Here is a 25083-nt window from a genome sequence, read left to right as displayed (position 1 = left end):
TGATTTATTCTTTATGATAATAATTTCTGAGCAGCAGCAGCAACACTGGGACATGGGCTCTGAGCGGACACGTTATGGAGACACCTCAGCCGGTGTTTTTGTTGTTGTTGTTGTTTGTTTGTTTTTTAACTTCCGCAAGAGCCCAAATACAGCCTCACCCTTCAACAATCACCGCGAATCACGTGATTCTCCAGAAACGCCGTAAGTAAAAACCGCCAAGCAGCAGCAGCTGCTACATGCCGACGTCTCACTTCCTACTGCTTTCAAAATAAAAGCACAAAACCTCGGCGCTGTTTCATCCAGCAGGGGGCAGGAGAGCTGAGCGACAGTGTAAATGAGTTCAAGACAAAGGGAATCAAAATACTGCGTGTATTTAACTTTTTTGCCAATAACAAACAGGTGAAAGAGACAGATGCAGACATAAAGTATCAAAATAATATCCACTACAAAAAACAAACAAACAAAACAATAAACACATGTTCAGATTGATTTATATACAATTCATTTCTTATAGAAAAACATGACGGAACATTCAAAATATAAAAGACACAAAACCATCATGACACAAACTTTTCTTTCATAGACAAGAACATAAAATATGCTTTAAAAACACATTAAACACAAACTCTGTAAAAACAACAGCCTCACGGGAGTCACGATATTGACAAAGGATTCAAAGAAGCTCCAGATGCAAATGTTTTTTTCCCCTCTTTTTACTCTGAATACGGAGAGCTCATCTGTAAACGCAAAAAGAAGAAAAATATTAGCGGCATAACATCGGGACAGATTCAACAAATTCTGAGTTTAACCAAAAAGCAGTCTTCCGTTTCAGCAAGGCTGATCAGAGGCAGTCTTCAATTATTTAATCTCAGCCTGTGATCACAGGTCAACAAGAAATGTAATCTGATTACAGTCAGACTGTCGGCAAACACAAAAAACAATTAAACTCCATTTAATCCAAATTTAAAATCCTAAAACATTAACTTCATAAATATTTACATCATCTCATGTGAGATAACTTTCCATCAGTGTGATTGATTACAACACAACAATTCATCAATCACTGATCAGTGTGCCATGCTTCAGCAGTGTTTCCAGTAATGTATCTGCACTGTTCACAGTCTCAGAGTTAGGAACACAGAGACTACAGATTTTATTCTCAGCTGATAATAAATCTGATGTAACTGTCGTCTCAGTCTTTACGCTGAGCATTTAACGATAATAAAAAATGCTTGCTTTAAATATAGAAAATATACAAAACCCAGATTTTCGGCATTTGGCACTTAGGTCCTAGTCACAGTAATGTGTAATCTCTAACTTCTGATCTTTTATAGATTATGTTGACTTGAAACAAGCGGAATAATGAATTTACTGTTTTTATTATGAGGTTTCCAGAAGTTTTCCACATTTGACCTTTTTCTATTTTAGCTCTAATGCACAGAGCAATAAGAGTTAAGAGTTATAAGACACATACAGTGTCTTATCCATTTACAATAATAAAGTGCATATTATTACCAGTATTATCCACTAAGTACAATAATGTAAACTTACGGTGTCGATGTCGAAGCACAGGTGCTCATTGAGCATGTCAAACTCTCCAGGTGTCATCGGGGGCTCCGGAGACTGACACGACCGCGGGGTGGTGCTCGCGTTGGAGCTGAAATATATTAAAAGAGACATTAAAATACATTTTGGCTGTTTTGAAATTCTGTTTAAAGTTAACTGAGCTCGACTTGAGTGAAATATGAACTCACCGCATTTCTGAGATGGGGATCAGGGTTGATGGGATGTAAGGATGCACTGGAAGTTTAACAGAGGTTTATATTAATATTTAATTAGACCTGAGAATTAGCCTGAGAGTTTCCCAGCAAAAACTTGAAAACTTCACCTCATAATTAGATCTTACCTTTGCTGGGCTGGCTGTTGTAAAGCCGCCCGAATGCCTCGTCTTTGGGGATGTCGGGGTAGAGGAACTTGAGCGGGTTTTCGGGGACAACCCCGTCTGAGATCACTTTGTAGTCTCGAATGATGTCGGCGAACGGGAGTGCGCTGAGCCGGTTTTTAGTGTAAGGCTCCACAGAGTTAAACTTCACCTCACCTGGTGTGAAAAGTTACTGTTAGCAAACTTTGTTGTCCACTGTCACCAAAGCAAGTAAAACCGCACAGATTTTCTATCAAAGTTTATTTAACTGTCTTATCATAGTTAAAGGTTTGGTATACATTTGCATTTTATTACCACACGTGGTCTGATGATGTTGGTTTATGTGACAAAGGGAAACCTCACCGTTATCGCCATGCTCCACCCAGGTGAAGGTGATTCCGCCAAGGTGGCTCTCGCTGAAGCGTAACAGGAACGTGCCTGGCTCTTTGTCCTTCAACAAAGCTCGCTCCATCTCTTTACTCACAAATCCCATGATGTAGCTGCAGAGGTGGTGAAAGACAAAAGAAATTTAGGTTTTTGGTTTCAGCCAGTGAGATCTGTTGTCCAGTTTCACACTTTAAATCTGTCATTCATACAAAGTTTATCTTAATGCATTTTGCAGCTGCACATTTCTAAGACAGGGTTGTAGTCTGCAGGTGATATCTGGCACCTGCAGACATCCATTGATGCCATTTTCTGGGATAAAGCCTTTATAAAGACGTCTAAATTTGGCTGACATACACACTTGAACTCATAATAATTTCTGTTGATTCAAACTCTAAAAAGACAAGAAATCCTCCCAAAAAACCTTAAAAATTAAAAAAACCTCTAACTGCTAAAGCAGCAGCATAAACAATAAATGTAGGCATTAATTACCTAATAGAAATGTATATTTATGCCACATTTTGTTTTCATTTAGTTCTGTATTTATTCATCTGTGTATTTACTTTCCATTTGAGTTTCCATATATTTGTCCTTTGCATTTCCTTCTATGCAAATAAGGACTTAAACTTGTCTCTGATTGGTTAACACCAGATGCTGTGCTCACAGCAAGAACGCATATTGATGTTAATGAATTTAATGAAAATTAATTTTATGTTAAATATATTAATATTTTATAAATGTATCTAACTGTTCTGTCTTTCCCAACTGATGTTGGCAGTTTTGGTCCTTCATATATTAATGCTAGCGGTTCATGTATCTAATAGCCCTTTCATCTTTTTGTGGAGTTGTTTTTGTTTGTTTGTTTGTTTTTAGAAGTTGTCACATTTTCTGTTTATGATCTTTTAGCCAGGACACGATGACCTACTTCTCATTCCAGACCGGCAGCAGGTGCTTCTTGATGAGCTCCAGGATCGAGTCGAGCCACATCCAGAAGCTGAACGGCTTCCCTGGAATATTTTCCTGTATGATTGGAAGAAAAGAGAGTGAGAACCTTCTCGGACTTTAAATTGAAATTAGATACGATATGGGATAAAAATACATGACCAACATTAACAACACAGCAGAAGGTTTTATGACTGCCACTAGATGGCACAATAACGCAGAAAATAATGGTACTATGCCACTCATGCTCATATTATCTAAGACTCACCTTGGAAAACTTGGACCAGGACACTTGATAGTCGCTGCAGGAGGCATGCTGACCTACAGAGACAAAGAGAAACTATCATAAATGGCCGTCCCAGGAAAACAAGGTCAGCAGCTTTTTAGTTATTCTCTGAACTTGATTTAGACAATTCTTTGAACTCTGTGAACAGTAGCACTACTGTACTAGTGTGACCTTCCCCGTGTGGGCATAAAGTGGTTTTACTACAGTTTCCGAGACAAACAGCATGTTGTCATGAAGCTTTGAGGCTTTGAGGTACGAGTTCTCATCAACAACAAACCCACCGAATCAAAACGCAGCGCATGCGCAACGGCCTTTCATGGTGCCTTTTTCATAGGCTTCAATAGTAATCTGGGAAATTTCAATAAAAGGCAATATATCTTTCATCCTGGAGCTTATTTATCTCATAGAGCAGAGTCTGTGGCATGATAATGCATATAAAAACCTGGAAAATAAAAATCACAAATGAATCCTGTGAGGTCTGAGTAATCAGCAGTGATTACTCTCCCACTAACTGGATCCTTGATTCCTCTCTCCTGACTCGGGATTCTATTACATTAACAGGATCCAAAGTCGGGGGACAATTTGGCTCCCAGCTCTTTCGGAACAGTCTCCTCTGGCAGCGATGAAATGCTCCCAGCACTCCTCCAACAGCTTGGGATACTTCCTCAAAATTAACATCTGATCATCCATCAAGCTCCATCAGCAAGAGATGCCAGCTCTCCAAATTCACACAATGTCGCCCATTTTGATTATTTGTAGAGTTCAGAAGCGAATGCACTTCCTCAAGTGTGACTTCTATCCAGTGGCTGGGAGAAAGAATCATTGGTCACCTGCAGGTTAACCTGTCACCATCTCTTCCTGCCTATGTTACATCCCGGTAAAGCAAAATTATTAACCAAACAGGTTAAGGAAGTGAAAAGAAAAAAGGATTTTTAGCTACAATGAAGATGAAAGTACTGAAACCAGTGTGAGAGAGATCTCAGGGGGTTGTTGCCTTCATTTATGTTCATACATTTTGTTATTTACATACAGTGAGATGCTGAGCAGACAGATCAGGAGCAGGCGATACACAGCGGGGTGTAAAACTGTCTGCCCCCTTCCTGATTGCCTTGCGTTTTGCATATTTATCACACTTAAATGTGTCAGATTATACAACTAATTTAATATTAGAGAACACAGCACGAGTAAAATGCTTAAATGTAAATGATTATTTCATTGATTAAGAGAGAAATTATCCAAACCCACCTGGCCCTGGTTAAAAAGGCGATTGCCCCTTTTGTTAAATTGTGATTAACCACATCGTTTGGAAAGCAAAGTTTAACGTCACTAAACACACTCAGGCCTGATTACTGGCAGACCTGCTGAATCAAGAAATCACTTTAACAGAACCTGTTTGACAAACTGAAGCAAAATACCTCAATAAGCAACTTATCATGAGCAAAATGAAGACTGGAGTGGCCTGCTCAATCCAATTAAAGAAGCTGTGGTTTATGCTGGAAAAGCCTCCAATGTGGCTGAACTACAACAATTCTACAAAGATGAGCCAACTTCCTCCACAGTTATTAGGTTTAGGGGGCAATCACCTTTTCACACAGGGTCATGTAAGTTTGGATCTTTATCCCTTAATAATAAACACCTTCATTTAGAAACTGCATTTTGTGTTTACTTGTGTTATCTTTATGTAATATTTGAATTTGTTTGATGATATGAAACATTAAAGTGTTACAAGCATACAGAAAGCAGAGCATCAAAGAAGCTTCAGCTTCGTTTTTAGCTTCTTTGATTTGTTGGGATCTGATTGGGTTAAAAAAAATGCTGTCGTTCGTCACCTTTAATGCTACTTTTGGTCTTTTAGAGTGATTTGTTTGACTGATCAGACCAAGCTCCCTGTTGTTTTACGTGAAGTCTGGCTCAGCTTGAAGTAAACGTGTTTGCTTTATGCATAAACTTGAGGTTGAGCGAGTAGCAGAAGTGGTCAGCAATATATAAGAACAGCCACGCTAGAAAGATTTAAATCAGGTAAGGCTTTTCACTTTTATAGACCTGAACTCAGAACTTTGTGATCACCCCTCAGAGTTCCTCTGCTATGCTGACTTTGACTTTATAGCTGGACCAGTCTGACACTTGGCTCGAATAACGTTTCTGGTTCTTCCCCTTTTAAACTGAGCGACTTTCTGGAGTCTCTGCACCACCTACATGCTTGAATATCTCTGCTGGCGTGTGGTTTCACAGTGACAGAGGTGTCACTTCACCCTCCATAAACAAGTAAACACTCTCCCACCTCTCTTTAGACGTTTCTGCCTTCAGCTTTAACTTTCTGTCCTAATTAGCTTGTTAGCTTGCAGTTGTCTTCTTAAGTATAATGTTTTACTGTTTGCTGTGTTGGAAGACGTTTTTCCAGGTTAATGACTTTAAAGCCACATTTTTTATTTATTTTTTCTTAATCTTCAACCTTTGCGAAATAACAAAACTAAAAGACAAACATACCAAAGAGCTTTTCTCCCAGCATGGTGAGCTGCTCTTTATTGAGGCCTCGCCCGGCAAAAGTGGAGAACTGCCAGCTGAGGACCTCAGAGAGCTGGCTCCAGCTGGCCCGAGGAGGGTTCCCAAAGAAAGCCAGGTTCTGTGGAGGAAGATGGAGAAGGTGAGGGAGGCTGTGAAGCATAAAAAATGAAAACAAACATCTCCAAAACAGCTGGAGAACATGAGCTGCAGTTACAGAAGAACCAGAGTAAATGGAACATCAGCAGAATTTGTTGTCACGCTCTGGAAGTCAAAGACTTGGAATTTAAGTCAGTTTTCTTCTTGTTTAGCAGGGGTTTTTTTTATGAACTGATGTTAACTCAGGAGATGGGGGTGAATTGCAAGATTTTTTTTTTAATTTATGTTTGATGCTGTTAATCGCGCATCTGTTTTGGGAAAACCAATTTTAGAGACTTGAAAAAATGCAGAAATGCCCTGTGAAGATCCGTACAACAGAGGTCGACTGAAAAAATAAAATCTGTGTTTCTTTATTTATTATTATATTTTATTTTAAAGATAACAGAAATGAATTTATAAAAACAAAGGCTTTTAACAAAGATGTCCAGGTGTGTTCAAATAAGTTGAGCTGAAAGTGAGCTTATGTTTGATTCAGCTCAACTTTTTTTTTTTACTTTAAATTTTTGTAAATAAACTTTCAAATGAATGAATTTTCTGTTTTTAGAAGAAGTCCAGTATGGCTCACCCTCGGCTCATCAGTCAGGAGGTTGTACCACATGACGGAGGCCCAGCCTCCAGGCAGCTGGCTCACATTGGAAATCACAACAAGTGGCAGGGAACACGTCTGGAAAATAAAAATAAATATTAGTAAATTATTTCGTAAATGAACAGCGACAAAAACAAGTTTGAAATAGATCTGCTCTGCTGCTGACCTCCAGGTCGATGGTGAGGCCCTGCACCGTGAAGCAGGCCTCAAAACTGAGAGAGTGAAGTTCTTCTGTCACAGAGAGCAGGCCCTGAAAAATAAAACACTGAAACATCAACTTGAGTTCAAAAGCAAATTCATTGAATATGATGCACAAATCCATCTGAAGCAGCGTTAATGGTCACTGCGGAGGACAGAAACTGCCAAATCAAGAGCAAATGATGCAATACATCAATTAATATGTCATTAAATACATTAAATATTAATTAAACCGATACATTAAATAATTTACAAACTATGGCACTGATAGTTTTGCTTCAATATTTACTTACCTTTGTATTAATTCCCTAATTTATCTACTTTCCCATTCAATGTTTACATTTATTTAAATGTATTAGTTACATGATGTATTTCTGAATCAACTATGAAGCAGGTGAAAAACTGTCCCAGTCAGACACTTTTAGCTGTATTCCTTTAAAATAAAAGTTGAATTAAAAAAGTTTGCAGAAATAAATAGGGTGAAGAGACCAAGGGAAAATAATACATGTATGCTTAAAAAAAATAATAATACATGTAGATACAGGCAAATGAGGAATGAGGAATAATGTAGTGCATAATGCATTCTCCTAACAGGAAAAAGATCACTGGGAAAAGACACGAATTCTTTTGGGGTTGTGTCATGAAGGGCATCCAAAAGCAGTTGAAAATCAATTTATGTCATATTTTATAAATGAATAAGACCTATATTGATTTAAAATAATGATTTATTTACTTTAGAAATACAAATACACACAATACACTGCAAATAATAAAAATATAATAAATAAAATAGAAAATTTTATGGGAAGAAAACACTACAAATAGTACAAAAAAATGCAAAAGAATACAAAAAAAAAATAAATTTACATTATTTTTTAAATAAAAAAAATCCCTACACTTTTTGTGGACTTCATTAAATATGAACTTATTTACAGAGTTTCTTTTATTTGGCAGTTTTCGTCCTCCATAGATTATCTACATTTTTTTTTACCTCATTCCCTTTGGTGCCGTTGATGTATTTCTTCTCTTTCAGCTGCTGTAAAACACAAACTCTGAGTGAGATGACTAAACACCATTTTAAATAAATGGTTAAAGGTTCAATGAAAGAACCAGTTAAACAACTGTCTACATTTGTTAGAGTTTTGTCCTACCAGATGTCTGAACTCCACTGAGAGGCAGCCGTTTGAGTAGTCCTCAATGTCCATAACTTTAGTGTTGTTGGTCAGGATGAAAAACTGACGACTTCTAAGGAGAAAAGGAGAAAAAACTTGATTTTCTTATCAACGTTTACCAGCATCCATCTATGAGATGGACTTAATTCAGAGGAGGAAGTGTTTGTGGATTGTTTTAGACAATAACATAAACCATATTTAAATCTGTATGTAGTTTTCAAAATAAAAACACTCCACTTATTTTACTGTAAAGGTTTTAAAATCAGGTTATTTTAAGAAGGCTCAGCTGCAGACTGTCCTTCCTACAAGGTCCATGTATAACATCTGTGCATCATATATAATCTGTCAATACATGTATAAATCTAAAACAGAGATTTATAAAAGAAAACCAAGCTGATTACATTTCACTGTAAAATTTTTGTTATAATTTGGGGATGAAAATCTTTAATTCAAGCCCACATATCTTTATGGATTTTTTAATAACTGACAAGTCAATAAGTTATAACAAAGAAAGAGTATTTCCTGTGTTCCTATTTCCTATTGCTTTTCCTGTCTGTTCCAGTGCGCGGTATCAGGCTAACACCACCAGAAGGTGGCAGTAAACACTAGCTGTTTAAACAGCAAAAATTGAAGAAGTGCTACTTCTATAAAAGTGAAGTCCAGGCAATTGGTTCTTAATGAATATTGAGTATTTTTTGCTTTGTATCCTACTGAGAACCGAGGAAAAAAGCAAGAAGAGCAAGTAAAATGTCAAGGCATGCCTGTATTCATTCACATCTAAGAAAACATTCTCAATCTGATGTCGTCAGTCTTTTTTTTTTTTTTTTTTTTTTTTTTTTTTATCCATTTGCTTTCAGTAAACTCTTATAGCTTTTAAGGTGACTTTAACCCAATAATATGTTTTTTCTGCATCTGGTTTTACAGGAAGTTAGAGGCAAAGTTCCCCCAAGATGCATGTTTGGTTTCCAAGCACTTTTTTAAACCATATTTACACCTGGTAACTCCAAACAAATAACACACCAGTGAAGCCATAAAACAGGAAGCTTTAGGGCTGATTTTGCCTTTTAATCTTTAAGTTTTTACCCCCTTACAGACATTTCATTAATTTTTTTTTCCAGTCTTGAATTTGTATGATGTTAAATCAGAGTGGATATCCCTGTATGAATACCTCAGGCACAGATGCTCCGCCCACCTGCTATTCAAACCTTTTGCTTATAAGAGGCAGCCTATCAGAAGTTGCCTTAAAGAGGAAGAAGCTAAAACAGCTTATTTCACGCAGAGAATTAAATGAGGGGGGTTCTAAGGTCCAGTATTAGATAAAGTAGTATTATTTTTTATCACTAAACCATGCCTAGCTACTGTATTAGAGTCCAGGCATAATACATTTTGAAGACAGAAGCGAGCAGATTAGGTTGCTTTTAATCTGGTGCTGTTTCCTGTTCTTGGACATTTAGTAGTAGCACGCTTAGACAGTTTGTACTCACACTCTGCCCGGGGGGAGGTCCCTGCAGAAACACACAAGCACAGCACACAACATTTTTACCTTATTTTTATTCAAACAATGAAGACAGGTTTACTGTGGAGTCCATTTAATAAGAAAATAAATCATCTTACTTGTCAAATGTTGTTTTCACTTTCAGCTGATAATCCACTTCTGGAAGTTTAACCAGGAGTCTGCAAGAAATCAGAATAAACTGAAACAAACTGTGAGCCAACAGCTGAAACAAATCCTGAAACAACAAGATGTCACATCACCATACCTGACTTTGGTGGTGAACTGTACTCCAGTCTTAATGATGAGGGGTTTCTGTGGATGTGTGGGCATACATGGCTGCTTCTCCACCACAAATGAGCTGTGAAAAAAACCCACACCTCATACGGTTTACAATTTCACTTTAACACCCCGAGCTTGAGAGAGAACATTCAAACCACAGCTGGCCGTGTTCCTCCTCCGGTAGTTACCACCTTTCGGTTTATTGTCTAATGTGTTGTCAGAAGCTGAAGTAGAGGAGGAAGTCGTGTTTTTCATTTTTCAGAGCACTGAAAGTTGTTCTGCACAAAGATGAATTGGGCTGGGATCCCTTGCACTGCTTATTACACATCTGCATCCCCTCCTCTCCCGTGTGGCATCCCTCAAGGCTCAATCCTGGGACCACCTCTGGTTTCATTATATAGGTTATCTTTCGGCTAATAACTTAACAGCTTCAGCGGTATCTAGTACCATTTCTTTCTTTCTTATCTCAGTGAATGTGTCACTAATTAATTAATTACATTTCCTCTATCTTACTCCTAGCAAAACTGAGGTTTTTGTGTTAGGCTCTGACAGTTTCTCTAATGAAACCCAACATTAAATCACTACTCTTATTATTATAAATGAAGCTACACAGCTGTCAACAGGTCATTAAATGATTTCAAGCTGCAGCAGCAAAGAGATATATACAAAAAAAGAATCAATAACTGTGATTCAGCAGACTCTAAGTAGATTCTGCTACTCAAACTTTTGCACTTTTACTTCAAATTTAGTTTTGTTTAATAAATTAAAAGCATCTAAATACTTCTTTTCATAACAGGGTTTAATTTTTTGTGCAGCTAATTTCAGAGGTGGAAAATAACGAAGTAAAAATACTTTGTTATTGTACTTAAGTAGAATTTTTAGTTATCTGTACCCTACTTGAGTATTTGTTCTTCTAGCCTTTTACTTTTACTCCCTACATTTTTAAACAAATATCTGGACTTTCTATTCTATTTCTGTTACATTTTGAAAACGGGCTTATTACATTTGGTTTGATGCATTTGAGGGGAGTTATTATTTCACATCACCGAGGGGCTTCAAACATCAAACCGACCTGAGCCTAACCAGTAACACATGAGAGGCAATCCTGTTAACGTATTAATTATCTGGGGAATTTGCATAAAAATAGGTGAAAAAAGGCAAACCCATGTCTGAGTTAAAGTGGGCTGGTGTTTTGTTTTGGGTTTTTTTGTTTGTTTGTTTTTTTGGCACAACGGAACGACTGCAGGTGTGCATAAGTTGGGGTTCTTCAACATCTAGCTAGCCATACAGAAGACGAGCGGGCATAAAGGGAGTAATTTTTTTTTTTTTTTTTTTAAGTGGCAGGTAATTTCAGCCACCCTGCAGAAAACAGAGCTTTTTCCCCCCTGGTCATGTTCTATTTACCTGATTCAAGAGTACCTTTTATTAGAATTAAAATTTAGACTGAAATAAAGTTTGTATTCCTGCTGATATTATTTTATTATTATATTAATACAGCACAAGGTTCGCTTTACTTTGCATAAAAATAGGTGTTGAGATGTTTTTTTAAGGTTCTATCATTTTGCTTTTTTACGCTGAGTACATTTCTTAGGCGGTACTTTTTTACTTTTACTTGAGTAAAGAAGTTGAATCAGTACTTCAACTTTTACAGGAGTATTTTTTAACACTAGTATTAGTACTTCTACTTAAGTACCGAATGTCTATACTTTTGCCAGGTCAATTTTCATGTAATATGCTTGAGGGCACAGGACATCCTGCCCCCTTGTATTAATTTCAAATTAAATATTCTCGTTCTGTGTCACCACATTTAAAAAAAATAAAAATCATAGAAATACCCCCACATGCAACACAGATTTCTTTCACAAATGCTAAAGGAATAAAATGTCTTCTGCTGAGCTGTGTTGGTACCTCTTGATGAGATGGTAGATGAGATATTTCACTCTCTCTTCCATCTGAGGCTTTTGCAGGGGTATTGGGTCGCTCTCATAGGTCACCTTCACCACCAGCTCCCCCAGTTTGTCCAGCTGACGCTTGATCTGGAAAAGGCTCTGGGCAGTCAGGGTGAACCTGAGAGAAGTGAAGAATAGTATGAGGGCAAAGAATTTATCTGATCTTTATTTAACAGCATAGTGCCACCTTAAAATTCGTTACCTCTGCCAGTTAGTTACAATATACTCAATTATTTTGCTCGATAGTAAACTACTTAACTGACAACTGATAATTATAAAAGATCGTTTAGATAAGATAAGATAAGACTTTATTAATTCCTCAGGTGGGTTCCTCTGGGAAATTCGGTTTCCAAAAGCACAGCACCGACAGAAGTTACAGAGCGTGAGCAGATATTATATATACACACATATATAAATACAGAGACATATATAAATAAAATATACGAAGGGGATAAATAGAATAAATAGGAATAAAAATACAAGTGAATTGCACATTTCAAGTATTGAAGTCTATTGCACCGTTTCTGCCACTGAAAAAGAGAAATGGCCATCCATAACTTGAAATGTCAAGTTATGGATGGCAATTAAAATAATTTTTTTTTAAAAACCCAAAAACAAAGCGTTTTTCAGTCACAGAAACAAGCTTCCAAAAGTAATTATACTAACGAGTTAGCTATATAGTTAACCAAGTAATATTAGTGTCAAGTTGGGTGACATATAGCATAGATTTTACAGTATATAATACAGGGTGTCATATGTACTGGGACATTAATATTCAATCTATAAATAAATATTTATTAGAAATAATGTATACATTTATTTTTTTTTGTATAATGAATTTATTTCAGTTGGTGTTGGTCCTCCATATATCTATATTATAGCAGATATACAAATGGTACTTAACTATTACAAATGCAACAGATATACTACCATATGTCCTGATTACATAATTTATTAATATTATTTTGGCATTTTTGGGCCTCCATACAAGTACTTCATTAGCAGTAACAGTAAGGATTTCTGACTTTTTGTTGGAGGTCATTACCAGCTCTGCAGCTGCTCCAGCCCGGTGAGCAGAGGACCCCCGATGGCAGCAATCTGCTGCCTTCGTTTCCAGTCCTGCAGCTCGGGGTTGAGCTGAGAGGTCATCAGGTCGTCAATCTCTTTGATCACAACGTCCATCTTTGATAAAATCTCCTAACAAAGGCATGAAATACAGTGTTTATGGCTGATCAACACACTGTGAATGAATTTTTTATTTGTACACCTGGATATATTTTTGTCACGTTTCAGAGCTTTGCATGCGCGTACCTTCCTTTTAAAGTCAAGCCGGTTTAGCATTTCCTGTAGTCTTGTTACTTCCTGTTTCATCACGTCAGAGTTTCTATCAGTTGATTCTGACACAACCACAAAAACAGTAGTATGAAATAAGACTTCTAAAATAGTAAATGACTTTTTATTTTTACAACTTGTAAAATGGCTCACCTCGAGACTGCAGGGTCTTGTAGCGGAAATCAAAGTCATCCTGCATGTCCTCGATGTATTTCACAGCCTGGTCCATCAACTGGAAACAGACACTTTTTGTGTAAAATTCATCAATAAAATTCAGCTTTGTGTTTTCTCCATCTTGTATTGAAGGTGTTTGAGTTACCTGCACGCTGCCCCTGATGATCCCAACTCTGTTGTCCATGTTCTTCTGCCTCTCAAACGCCACAGAGTTCTGCAAAGACTTCTCCAGAGGACCCTGTAAAAAAAAAACCAAAACAAAACAAAACATTTCTGAACAGACTGTAATCTGCAATCTTTATTTACTTCTGATTTAACCATATCAACATTGATGACATGACTCTCTCATATGTCTGTTGGTGCTGCTCCCACAGCATCATAACTAAGAGCTGTTGATATTAATCACGCTGTTGTCACGATGTTGTGGGTTTGTGATTCAGGGTCATGTCCCTCCGTGGGGTTCATGTTCGATACAGTGTGTAATGAATGAAATGAAAAGAAGACAGAAATCATCGTTTTTGATAGAAATATGCCTCTGGGACAACTGACTGGCACACTTGGGCCTGTTGCTAATCACCTTACTGATGCTGCTTGGAATCTTGGAGTTTTCATGGATAGTTCCTTCAAACTAGATAAACAGGTTTCTACTGTGGTAAAAACCAGCTTTCACCAACTACGCCTAATTTCTAAGGCTAAACCGTATATACCACGCAAAGATCTGGAGAAACTCATTCATGCTCTCATCACTTCAAGACTGGATTATTGTAATTCTCTTTACTTGGGCCTACAATCTTCTCTTCTTCAGCGATTGCAGCTGGTCCAAAATGCCGCAGCACGTCTCTTGACCGGCACTAGAAAGTATGATTCTATCACCCCTGTTCTGGCCAACTTACATTGGCTTCCTATTAAATATCGAATTGATTTTAAAATTTTAGTATTTACCTATAAAATCCTAAACAATATGGCACCTGACTACCTAGCTGATCTCCTCTGTCTGTATAGCCCTAAGAGAGCACTAAGATCATCGGGCCAACTGCTCTTAGTGCAGCCTAGGTCTCGGCTGAAGACCAGAGGAGACCGTGCCTTTGCCGTTGCCGCACCCAGGTTATGGAATACTCTTCCTCTTCATATTCGCGCATCAGATTCCATTCAGTCTTTTACATCACGTCTAAAAACCTTTTGTTTAACCTGGCATTCAAGGCTAATTAGGGTAATTTACATCTGACTTTGCATTTAGATTATGTAATTATTTTATAATCTATTTATTTTATTTATATCTGTAATTTATATTTTATATTGTGACGTTTATCTGTATCATGATTTTACTGGAAAGCACTTTGGTGTACTTTGGTCTTTAAAATGTGCTATATAAATAAATTTTGATTGATTGATTGATTGATTGAATGTTTTTTAAAGTTGCTTTTTTGCCATCTTTAGACAAGAAAACATTATTAACTTTGGGAAAATTCAGGGTGCCAGTGCATGAATAAAAAGCATGTTACTCACTGGTTTTGGTCTCTGCAAACTGAAGACTTAATTAAAGACTGGATCTTCATCATGTTTATGCCTTTGAGACATTTTTTAGCCAATTATCTGAGAAATACCAGAGTTTATTTTGAGGTAGAGGCTGTCCGCAGCTTTGGGGTGAGTGAATATTCACCATAGTATTATAGTATTAGCACGTAGCTGTGTCTGTGTACAGTTCATGGATGCAGCATGAAAATCAAGCTTTCTCAAGTTAGCTGAAAATTTAGTTAATATGTGGACTCCAAAGATGATGGATGAGCACAGTGGCTACATGCATCTTTTGTATACAGTCGATTTATTTGACATACCGTGTACTGGGACGTGTTGAATATTTTTCTGGCACATTACATTTTAATATTGCGTGGGTAATATTTTGGGAACAAACAGCCTCTGTGCACAGAGACTCTCTAAAAGTTTAAACTCTAGCTATGAGTATCTGCATACAGAAGACCTATTTCTTCCTCTGAAACCTGAAACCAGACTGAGTTCAAACCTGCAATAACAGATGTGATGTGCCAACTGATGTGAGCAGAAGCTGTAAAGCATCACTGAAACGTTTTAAGGCGATATAGTAAACTTCTTTATGACTGCTTCAGTTTTTGGTCTTTACAACGTTTTTTTTGCACGGATATTAGAAAGAAAAGGTGTTAATGATGTCTGTGTGCTGTGTAGTGCTGGGGAGGTAGTCCAAGGTGAGTTTATTACTCTTTATTGGTTCCAATAACAATAAAGTTATGGTGCATTAAACCCAAACAGTGAGCTAAGTGAAGCAGCAGTCTCTATGGAACAACCCAGCTTAAGAAAACAAACACAGTTATCCTGTTCACGGGAACAGAAACACTTTAGTGATTACCGTAAAAAGCCAAACACTGATTGTTGGGAATAAAGTGAACTGGCTGGTTGGGAGGGTGGGGGTGTGAAGTATGTTTTACAGTGTAGTCTTCCTGGTAGTGGCCCAGATTTACCAGCAGAGACTGTAATAAAGGGACTTTCCCTTCACTGAGGCAGACAATGTGACAAACCTGTTCTTGCATGCAGGCACTGGAGAGAATACGGCGCTCTTCCCTGAGACAGGTGGAGATGACTCTGGCCATTACAGCAGGATTGGTGGCGTATTTCAGCTGCAGTGACGCAAACAGAGAACATTTCAGTTATAAAACCCCCTGAGAAACCTTCGAACCAATGATTCCCTAATGATGTGATCATTTGTGTAAGTAGGCTATAAAACCAACAACAGCATGATTAATACTCCCACAGTGTCTGTTTATTTGTGAAGAAGAGATGAAAAGGAAATCCCTGACAGAGCGGAAGCCCTCTAGTTCAAAAACAAAGGAATGAAGTTAACTGGACACAAAACAAGCATTCTCCGTGAACAGCAGCTGAGTAAATAAAGTCAGAGGTGCAGACAGATATTTGGAGCTCATCCAGGTTCGACTCTTTAAGGGCAAAGAATTTAACCACAACATTTAGTTAAATATTAGAGAACAGATTCGAGCGTGTGAGCCTCATTTATAAACATGTAAAAGTTGCATAATCAAAATTGTAATGATGCAACTTGCACCATGAGGTTAAAAAATAAAATAAAAGAAGCGACAGTAAGACAAACCTTGTTAATCTTTAGCAAATAAACCTAACTGAGGATTATTGTCCACTAGAAACCTTAGATTTCTTAAGTAGGGATAGACTTCAGGCCTCAAATTATTATTTTTGTTTTAAATTGCATTCCATATCTATGAGTGCCACATTTATTTATTTCTCCATTCCATCTATCCATCTAGATCCATCCATTCACTCATTAGCATTTTCTCCTTTTCTTCAAAGATGTATTTATTTCATTTTTTCCTTAATACATTTCTTTTTTGCTTTTTGCAAGGCAAATCACGGAGTTATTTTAATGATTAATGTCAGTGCATAAGAAATTTAAAGTAAGTAAAACAGGAGAATCAATAGAAACATACGTTGTATAAATAAATACCCACATTTATTGGTTTTAAAGTCGTTAATGGCCTTTTGATGATTTTTGGTTTGTTTTTTTACATTCTGCGCTTTACGTCTTCCATAAAAGACCTACACCAGTGAAAAAATTAAGCTAAAAACATAAATAAATAATATTTAAATAATTAAGAAACAAATTAAAAGAGGAGCCAAGTCATTACATTACACTACCAAATCTTTTATTTCTGTTTTTATTGTATTATTCTTTAATGTTTTTGTTAAGTGGGATTATATATTTTGTTTCTGTGCCTTTAATGACATATTCTTTTTTGTGAATTCGGTATTCTAATGATGCCTTTAATGGTATATTCATTCATTTTTTTTAAAATCAACTTATTTTTGATTTTGGCAGTTTGGCGCCTCCATACATTCCTGCCAGATGCCTGTATCTTTAAATCTCTTTATTCTTAGACTATATATGGCTAATATACACGGCAGAAGCCACAAACTTTCCGAAGCTGCACGTCAGCCTCTACATACATTCAAATGCTCACCAAGAAAAGTACAAAAAACTTCTTCTGGAGGAAGAGGGAAAGTTTTTGTCTCGCCTTCAGGTGTGACTAATATTTCATCACTGTCAGACGACAGACTGAGGACGCACAAACGCACACACACACCTACACGCTCAGTCTTCTGACAGCAGCAGTGATGCACTGGTATCCTTTCAGAGTTTGTACCGTTCACCAAGCTGACCTACATTATTCAGCAAAAATTCACTATAAATACTTCTCCTGCTGTTGTGGGTACTTTACAGTCAAACCCAACACTCCTGAAATTTTCCCTCAGCAAGCAGCGAAGGTCAGATTAAAAATGCGCCTACTACTGCGAGGGGTTTCCCCTCAAAGAAAGACCCTGCGTGAACATGAATGGAAGAGAGATTCAAACGAGCTAAAATCTCTCCTCTGTTACATGAACACATAACAACAACAACAACAAGCCACAAACACCCTCGACTATCGCACAGGAGTAGCTACTTCCTCTGAGAAGTGTTGACACATAACACATATACATATTCACAGGAAGCAGCGGTATGAGCCTCGAGGGTTCATTCTGCAAGAGGTATCTGTCTTTCTTCCAGAATAAAAGCGAGTGCCGACCACAACCGAACTTCCTGAGGAGCTCCTCTGGCAGTATAGACATCCTCAAAGGGTTCATCGACAGAGAGAATAACTTAAAGCGTTTATAGACAACATTGAAAGAAAGGAATTCAATGTGCAAAAGCTCTTTACTGACTTCATTTGATTATAACAGTAGCAGCAAAAACAGGAGCTGCAGCTTTCAGGCAGCACACAAACAGAAAGCTGCACATTTACAGCAATTCCCAACTCGTGAGCACGGCAATTATATTTTACTTCCCTTTCACCTCAGGCACATGTACACACCACGAGGCTACTTCTCCAAATTGAGGACACTGTAATGACAACAGTTCAGGCAGTTCACGGCTGAACGCTTTCCCTCTGTTCAGTTTGTTTGAAGTGTGTGGATAAAAGTGCACAACAATAACAAGAAGTCACGGGCAGAGCAGCACCATAACCTACAAGTACTGAGCAAAGAATCCAACATGACCTCTTTTCTGAGCTGTACAAACAAAGGAAGCTCATGTAGAAACACCACAAATATCAACTTAAATGAGAATTAAAGCTGCTTAATCTGGACTGCCATAAATAAACTGCAGCTAATTACGAACTTTGCATAATTCCCACAACTCCTGAATACTTTTAAGTCTGCAAACTTCAGCTGTGCATCTACAGACCTATGACCTCTTCTACAGATTTGCAGCTTGGCTCGAGTTGAATCCATGCTCACAGTTGTGGCTTCAACAACAAAAAAAACAAAAAAAGCCTTTTCTTTAAATGTAATCACATTGCTTTATTCAAGTTAGAAATCACACTGCATAGGAAATGATTAACATGCATATACTTCCTCAAAAACATCCTGGAGCTCCACAGCCTGCGCTGAATCAAGTGATTTATGTAAAACTATCAGACTGATCAGGATCATCAGATTTGCTTTAATCAGCATGACACAAACATGAGTCTGATTTTAGATGCTGTGGGGCTCTCTGCTAGCAGCTAGTATGCTTTAGGTCTGATCAGTTGTGCAGAGAGTATAGCTCTGTACACTGCTGCTTATATCAGAAGTGACATCATCAGTAAACATCAGTGACACATTCCTGCAGCCATAAATGCCCATGCCCACACTACCTCCACCATGTTTAACAGATGTTATACGCTTCAGATCAGATTTCTCTCCTTCTCAAAACTTTTATCTTCCCTTCACTCTTGTAAGACTTTATCTTGGTTTCAAAGATTTTTCTTTCAGGACTCCAGAATCCGGCCTGCCTTACCACAGACCACACATGGCCATTAAGTGTCTATCAGTCGACTGTCCGATTACTTTTGAGACTCTAAAAATATAACGTGTGTATAAAAATAGCTGTACCTCCTACACAGTTAATAGAGAAACTGTTAAACCCCTTGAATTAAAGCTAAAAGTCTGCACTTCAGTCAGCTCTTAACTGTTTAATTTAAAATATTAATTTTTCAGTAGTTTTGAATTAATATTAATTTATTTAAAAATATATATTTTTGGCAGTTTTAATCCACTGTGGATAACAGTAATATTAATATTAAATAACAAACACAAATTATAATAATGTATTAATTATTTTTGGCAGCCACCATAAATAATATTAACTAGATAAATCACTATTAATTGAATATCAGCATGTATTATTAATATTTTTTTGTTTCAGCACATTAATTCATAATTCAAGTCATTTATTTATTTTAACTTTTTGTATTTTTGTCATTTGCAATCTTCCATATAAAATACCAGTACTTAACTAACCAGCTTTTCCTCCATATGCGATTTGAAACCCATACCTTTGTCATCTTTCTGCCATCTTTCTGTCATCTTTCTGCCGAACAGTCTCATTCACTGCTGTGTAAACATGTATGTGACGCTTTAAAAGCACGTGTTGAGCTTTTATCTTTCCACATGATCATGTCGTAGTAAAAATCTCACCTGTAATATGTGTCAATAAAACTGTGTGAGTAGAGCATACACACTTCCTCTATTTACACTGCATCTGTGTGTCAAGGCTGCTTTCCAGTATGGGGCACATTAGGGTGACAGTTGTTTTTGTCATCTGTGGAGCACTCGGTAAGTACATCATGTGAGAAAAGAAGCATGTAGCTTCTAGCCTGTCCTAGGAAACAGGAAGTCTAACAAATGTTTGTGTTACAAAGGCAGATCTGAAGTGCTGAGGTCTCGGCTGAGAAATTAGATGTCTGGGGGAGAGGTGGACTCACTTGCAGCTGCTGCTGAATTATTTTCATGTTGTGTCGTTGCAGAAAGTTCTGCTCCTGCGAGCGCACCCTCTCCAGCTGGGTCAGCAGGTTGGTGAAGAGCACGCCAGCCATCGACTCGTCGTTCACCGCGGTGTCCCTAAAAGTATACAAAGTGACAGGAGATTCAGAACAACAAAACCTGTGAAGAACAAAGAAGTTGCTTTACCACCTACCACAGGCCTTCAAGCTGGCAGTAGTTAAACCGTTACTTAAAAAGTCATCTTTTCCACATATCACTGTCTTAGCTAATTATAGGCCAATCTCCTACCTTCCTTTTATCTCTAAAATTCTTGAAAGAGTAGTTGTCAAACAGCTAAAAGGTCACCTGCAGAGGAATAGCTTATTTGGAGAGTTTCAGTCAGGTTTCAGAGCTCATCACAGCACAGAAACAACTTTAGTGAAAGTTACAAATGATCTTCTTATGGCCTCTGACAGTGGACTCATCTCTGTGCTAGTCCCGGATGACCTGGAGAGCACTCTCAGACCTGGATGACCTCTAATTTTCAGCTTTTCTTTACATTTGCACAATATCTCTAAAATTAGAAATCTCCTGTCTCAGAGTTTTGCTGAAAAACTAGTTCATTAATTTTTTTACTACATCATACATTTAATCTAGGGTGGACTACTGTAAAAACTCCCTGAAAGTTCAGTTAATCCAAAATGCTGCAGCAAGAGTACTGACTAGAAAGAGAGAGCATATTCCTCTTATGTTGGCTTCCCTTTATTGGCTCCCTGTTAAATCCAGAATCAAATCTAAAAATCTACTGCTACATACAAGGTCTTGAATAATCAGGCCCCATCTTATCTTAATGACTTTAAAGTACCGTATCACTCCATGAGAGCCCTTCGCTCTTAGACTGCAGTCAGACCAGTTGCAGCAGATGGCTGTCCCTCCCTGTGCCTGGTTTTGCCAGAGTTTTCCTCCTCTTAAAAGGGAGTTTTTCCTTCCCACTGTTGCCAAAGCGCTTGCTCACAGAGGTGAGCAAGTTGTTGGTGTTTACTCTGCATTATTGTAGGGTCTTTACCTTACAATATAAAGTGCCATCGGGGAACTGCTGTTGTGATTTATGTGATTGTGATTTATAAATAAAACTGAATTGAATAGTCCCTTGCTCAAGAGTCAAAAATAAGTGTGATTTGGGAAGTTCTGACAATAGTGGTACTTTTGTCCATCCATCCATTTTCTTCCAATAAAAGGGTTGGAAGACAATGGATAGGCTGCACTCACCTGCAACCACAATGGACAGGTGCCAGTCTGTCATAGGGCTAACACAGAGAGACAGACAGCCATTTAAACCTATGGGAAATCTAGAATCACCTGTTAACTTAACCCCACAAACTGTATGTCTTCGGACTGTGGTGTAGGAGGAAGTCAGAGTACCCAGACAGAACCCTCACAGACACGGGGAGAACATGTCATGCCCCAAACATGCCTAAGCCAGATGATGTATTTAAACCCAGGAAAACTGCAGTTCCTTGAATGATCACTGAAGGCAGACTTCAAGAGTAAGTTTGTCTCCTTGGTTGTTCTCTTCTCATGCCGATAATGATGTCGCCACAGCTCTGTACCCTTCATTCCAGTACTTAGGGTGCGAATTCCCCCTGCAGTATTCTCATGAGCAATAGATGTCGCAATTCAGACAAAACTTCCACATTAGCACTGGTATTGTCTCTTCAACCCAGCAGCAGCACAATGGACCATTTTAAAGAAATCGACAGCTGCAGGACCGGCTGACACAACACCAACATGGTGGCTTTCTACAACAGATGTGACATCACTTAGGTGTACAATGCCATTCGGTAGGGGATGAATCCTTCTACTCCCAAGTTAAAAATCATAGACTGTATTTAAAAGATAAATGTAGCTACCAGTACATCACCTATTTATTTCTGATATATGCATTTCTAGACTGAACTTAACCAAACATAATCAGACTCCTCAATAATCTTTGAGGAGAAAAAGGTCTTTTAAGTTTTGAAAACAACAAGAAACATGTAACTTTTCTTTGTATAAGAAAAAAAAATAAGAAAACTATGAAAAATTAGGCCTTCAATACATTTCTTGGACTTTTTAAATTTTATTTTTTTCTGGAATAAAACTCAAAGGTTTGTAGCCTTATGTACATGTTATTTAGTGAAGCAATGGAAGAGTCTTCAGGCAGGTTCTCTCAGATCTGCCTAGCACCGTTGAAAAATGTACTTTAACTCAGACCACAATCATTCCTAAATCCTGTCGAAACTGAAAACTAAAAGCATCCATTTACTCTCCCTTTAGCTAAAAGCAAACAGTCTGTGGGTGATAAATGATCACTGTTTTCTGACTTTGTAGCTCGTTGATAAGGAAGAAGGTGCAGCTACAGCGGGTTTTTCACTGAAAAGAGCTTCCTGTAGGAAATGAGGTCTATGACGTGAAGTTGTGGGCTGTAAAACCAAGAAGTCATGGTTTTGATCAATCAGCTTCAACTGAACAAAAGCATAAACTCAGCGATTTGAACTCAGCTTTGTCAACATGTTTTTGATGCACAGGTGATCGTTTATGTTTGCACAAACTTTCACTGAGCTTCAGAAGACGTCTGGATCAAAACCTCCTGCTTTTCTGGATTTAAATTTAAAAAGCCTAGACCCATTAAAATATAGATATCTATACACTTAAAATATTTCTGTCTTCTTTTGCTTCAGAACTATTACATAGGATTATTTCCTTGAATTATCGCCTCTCCCATTTATTAATCCATTTTAATTTCAAGTTACTCATTTCTAAATGATTATTTTTTCATCATTTTGCCTTGCTCCATTTTTCCTCAAGTATTTTTCTTAAAGAATATTTATTTAGACATTTATGCTTTATTAAACTAATATAAATGGCTGACATTGTGAGTGTTTATGGAGTTGATTCTTTTCTTGTTTGCCAGCATATTAACACCAGACTCATATGCTAAATATATTTTCCATATACTTATTATTTGGTTATCTTTGGTCTTATGTACAAAGTTATTATAGTCGACTAAAACTAAACTAAAATAAATAAAATAAATATTTGAGTTAACTGAAATAAAATAAAAATATGCATTTCATAAAATTTGTATTTTATTGACTGAAGATGATAACTCTATGTGACTGAGTCATGGGTTTATTTTGTACTCACATTACAAAAAATAAAACTGATACTAAAACTAAACCATCCCCACCCATTGGAAGCAAACTACAACTTAAGTTAAAGCACAAATAAAAACTCACTTATATAAACTGATATATTACAATCATTACAAATAAAGAAGAAGAAAAAAAGACAGACATATTTGGTAAATAGTAAATAAATATTTCACAATACTTTGATAAAAAAGGAAAAAAAACATTAATATTACATGTTGTGTACTTAATTGCATAATTATTTATGTACTAAGTCATTAATTTGTGTATTTAGTTAATGTTAATTTTGGCAGCTTCAGTCCTCCATACCATGTGGTCTTTCAGCCTATGAAGACAGCTGCCTTTTTTTGTAATACAGACTTTTTTCCACACTTCTTTGCACATAGATGAAGACTCACCAGTCCTGAGACTCGATCCAGCTGGCCAGCCCCTGCCTGATGTCCATGGGGAAGTTATCGTCATACAGGTAATCCACCTGTTCCAGGAGTCTGATCTCCAGCTGTTGAATCTGCTTCCACTGGCTCATGATGTTGTGCCTTCGGACACCACGCGATGCACACACCCGTTATCACCAAAGAGTGCTCTAAAAACATGAATAACATGTTAAATATTATCTAAAATCACGGATTATTTATTGTATGTAATTATTTGATCGTTTAATGTCGCTTCTCCTCGTGTTTGTTACCTGAGATGTTTCCGCGCTGCCTTCCCGTCAGCTTTCATCTACCATGTGCACTTGTTTCCCTTGCGCTGACTTTCGTTTTTTATATGTGCCTCTCAGATCAGGAAGCGACCTCATTTCCCCTCAGTGGCTGTTCTCAGGTACTCAGAAGGCCCCTCCTCCTCCTCCTCCTCCTGCCAATCACACACTCAGAATGATCCTAAACTTTTAGACAGGTAACAGGTGCAATTAGAAAAGTGATACTGTAAGGTTGTATGAAGAAACAGACTAAGTTAGAGAAGTAGCTGAAATGAATGCATCATATTTATCTCAGCTGATTACATAAATCTGTAGATGAGTAATTAATGATCAAAAATTACTTTCAGCTAGATCACAAAGTAATGATAAACAGTCTAAATGACCAACCAAACATAATGGATAAACCATAAACTGATGAAATCAGTGACTGTAAACAAACTTTTATATAGTAATTTATGGAAGTTTGTTTGCACCAGTTTTGAGTTATGTATCTTAGAATTTCAAGTTAACAGATAGCAGAAAATATGAATTAATATTAATTTTTTAAAAATGGTAGAAACAAGCATCTATAGGCAATTGTTGAATTACACTAGCTAGATTAAATTATGAGTTAAAGGTCATAAATTATTTTTGATAAAAGTATGACTAGCTGATAAACTGCTTGCTAACAGTTTGCTAACATTAAACTATTATGTTGCTTTTTAAGCTAGCAGTTAAATTGGCATAATGACAAAGTATCAAATTAAATTAAATTACTAGATATGTTGATAGGTTTTGTTAAAGTTATACCGAGTGGTTAAGCTGTCTAACACTTTGAAATGACAGTTGAAATGGTTAGCTAAACGCAATGGGTGAACCATATACTGTAGCTAACTTTATCTATATTCTTAGGCAACATTTGACATTTAAGATTATTATACCAATAATAAAATAATTTAAAAACCTTTTAAAAAAAATAATCAAACAGTTCAAAACACAA

The 25083-nt window shown here is 37.1% G+C and overlaps 1 protein-coding gene across 2 annotated transcripts; it reads right to left on the bottom strand.

The window, feature by feature from the left end:
* Positions 1-194: 194 nt before the first annotated feature.
* stat4 (signal transducer and activator of transcription 4) lies at positions 195-24140 on the bottom strand. 2 transcript variants are annotated; one of them, XM_063499982.1, is made up of 24 exons: positions 24090-24140; positions 23803-23987; positions 20216-20351; positions 15929-16027; positions 13525-13617; positions 13359-13437; positions 13185-13270; positions 12919-13070; positions 11833-11991; positions 9911-10003; positions 9765-9824; positions 9635-9655; positions 8130-8223; positions 7970-8014; positions 6947-7030; positions 6760-6858; positions 6021-6156; positions 3516-3568; positions 3231-3325; positions 2285-2421; positions 1907-2098; positions 1755-1800; positions 1552-1657; positions 195-737 (listed from the first exon to the last, which is right to left on the bottom strand). In XM_063499982.1, exons 2-24 carry the CDS (start codon positions 23928-23930, stop codon positions 714-716), a joined length of 2217 nt encoding a protein of 738 aa, XP_063356052.1. In that variant the 5' UTR covers positions 23931-23987; positions 24090-24140; the 3' UTR covers positions 195-713. The 2 variants fall into 2 exon arrangements, with proteins under 2 accessions (XP_063356052.1, XP_063356053.1); XM_063499983.1 differs by having other exon boundaries at positions 8130-8220.
* Between the last annotated feature and the right edge of the window lie 943 nt (positions 24141-25083).

This window comes from Pelmatolapia mariae, linkage group LG16_19, assembly GCF_036321145.2.
Source record: "Pelmatolapia mariae isolate MD_Pm_ZW linkage group LG16_19, Pm_UMD_F_2, whole genome shotgun sequence".
NCBI classification, from domain to species: Eukaryota; Metazoa; Chordata; class Actinopteri; order Cichliformes; family Cichlidae; genus Pelmatolapia; species Pelmatolapia mariae.
This window is presented reverse-complemented; position numbering and strand designations above follow the sequence as displayed.

Excerpts from the sequence above, each read along its gene's own strand:
- stat4 (XM_063499982.1), bottom strand. The coding sequence starts at position 23,930 with ATGAGCCAGTGGAAGCAGATTCAACAGCTGGAGATCAGACTCCTGGAA. Across the intron at positions 6,859-6,946 it reads GCCTCACCATCGACCTGGAG|ACGTGTTCCCTGCCACTTGT; the intron begins GTCAGCAGCAGA and ends TTTATTTTCCAG. Across the intron at positions 738-1,551 it reads TGTGCTTCGACATCGACACC|ATGAGCTCTCCGTATTCAGA; the intron begins GTAAGTTTACAT and ends TTGCGTTTACAG.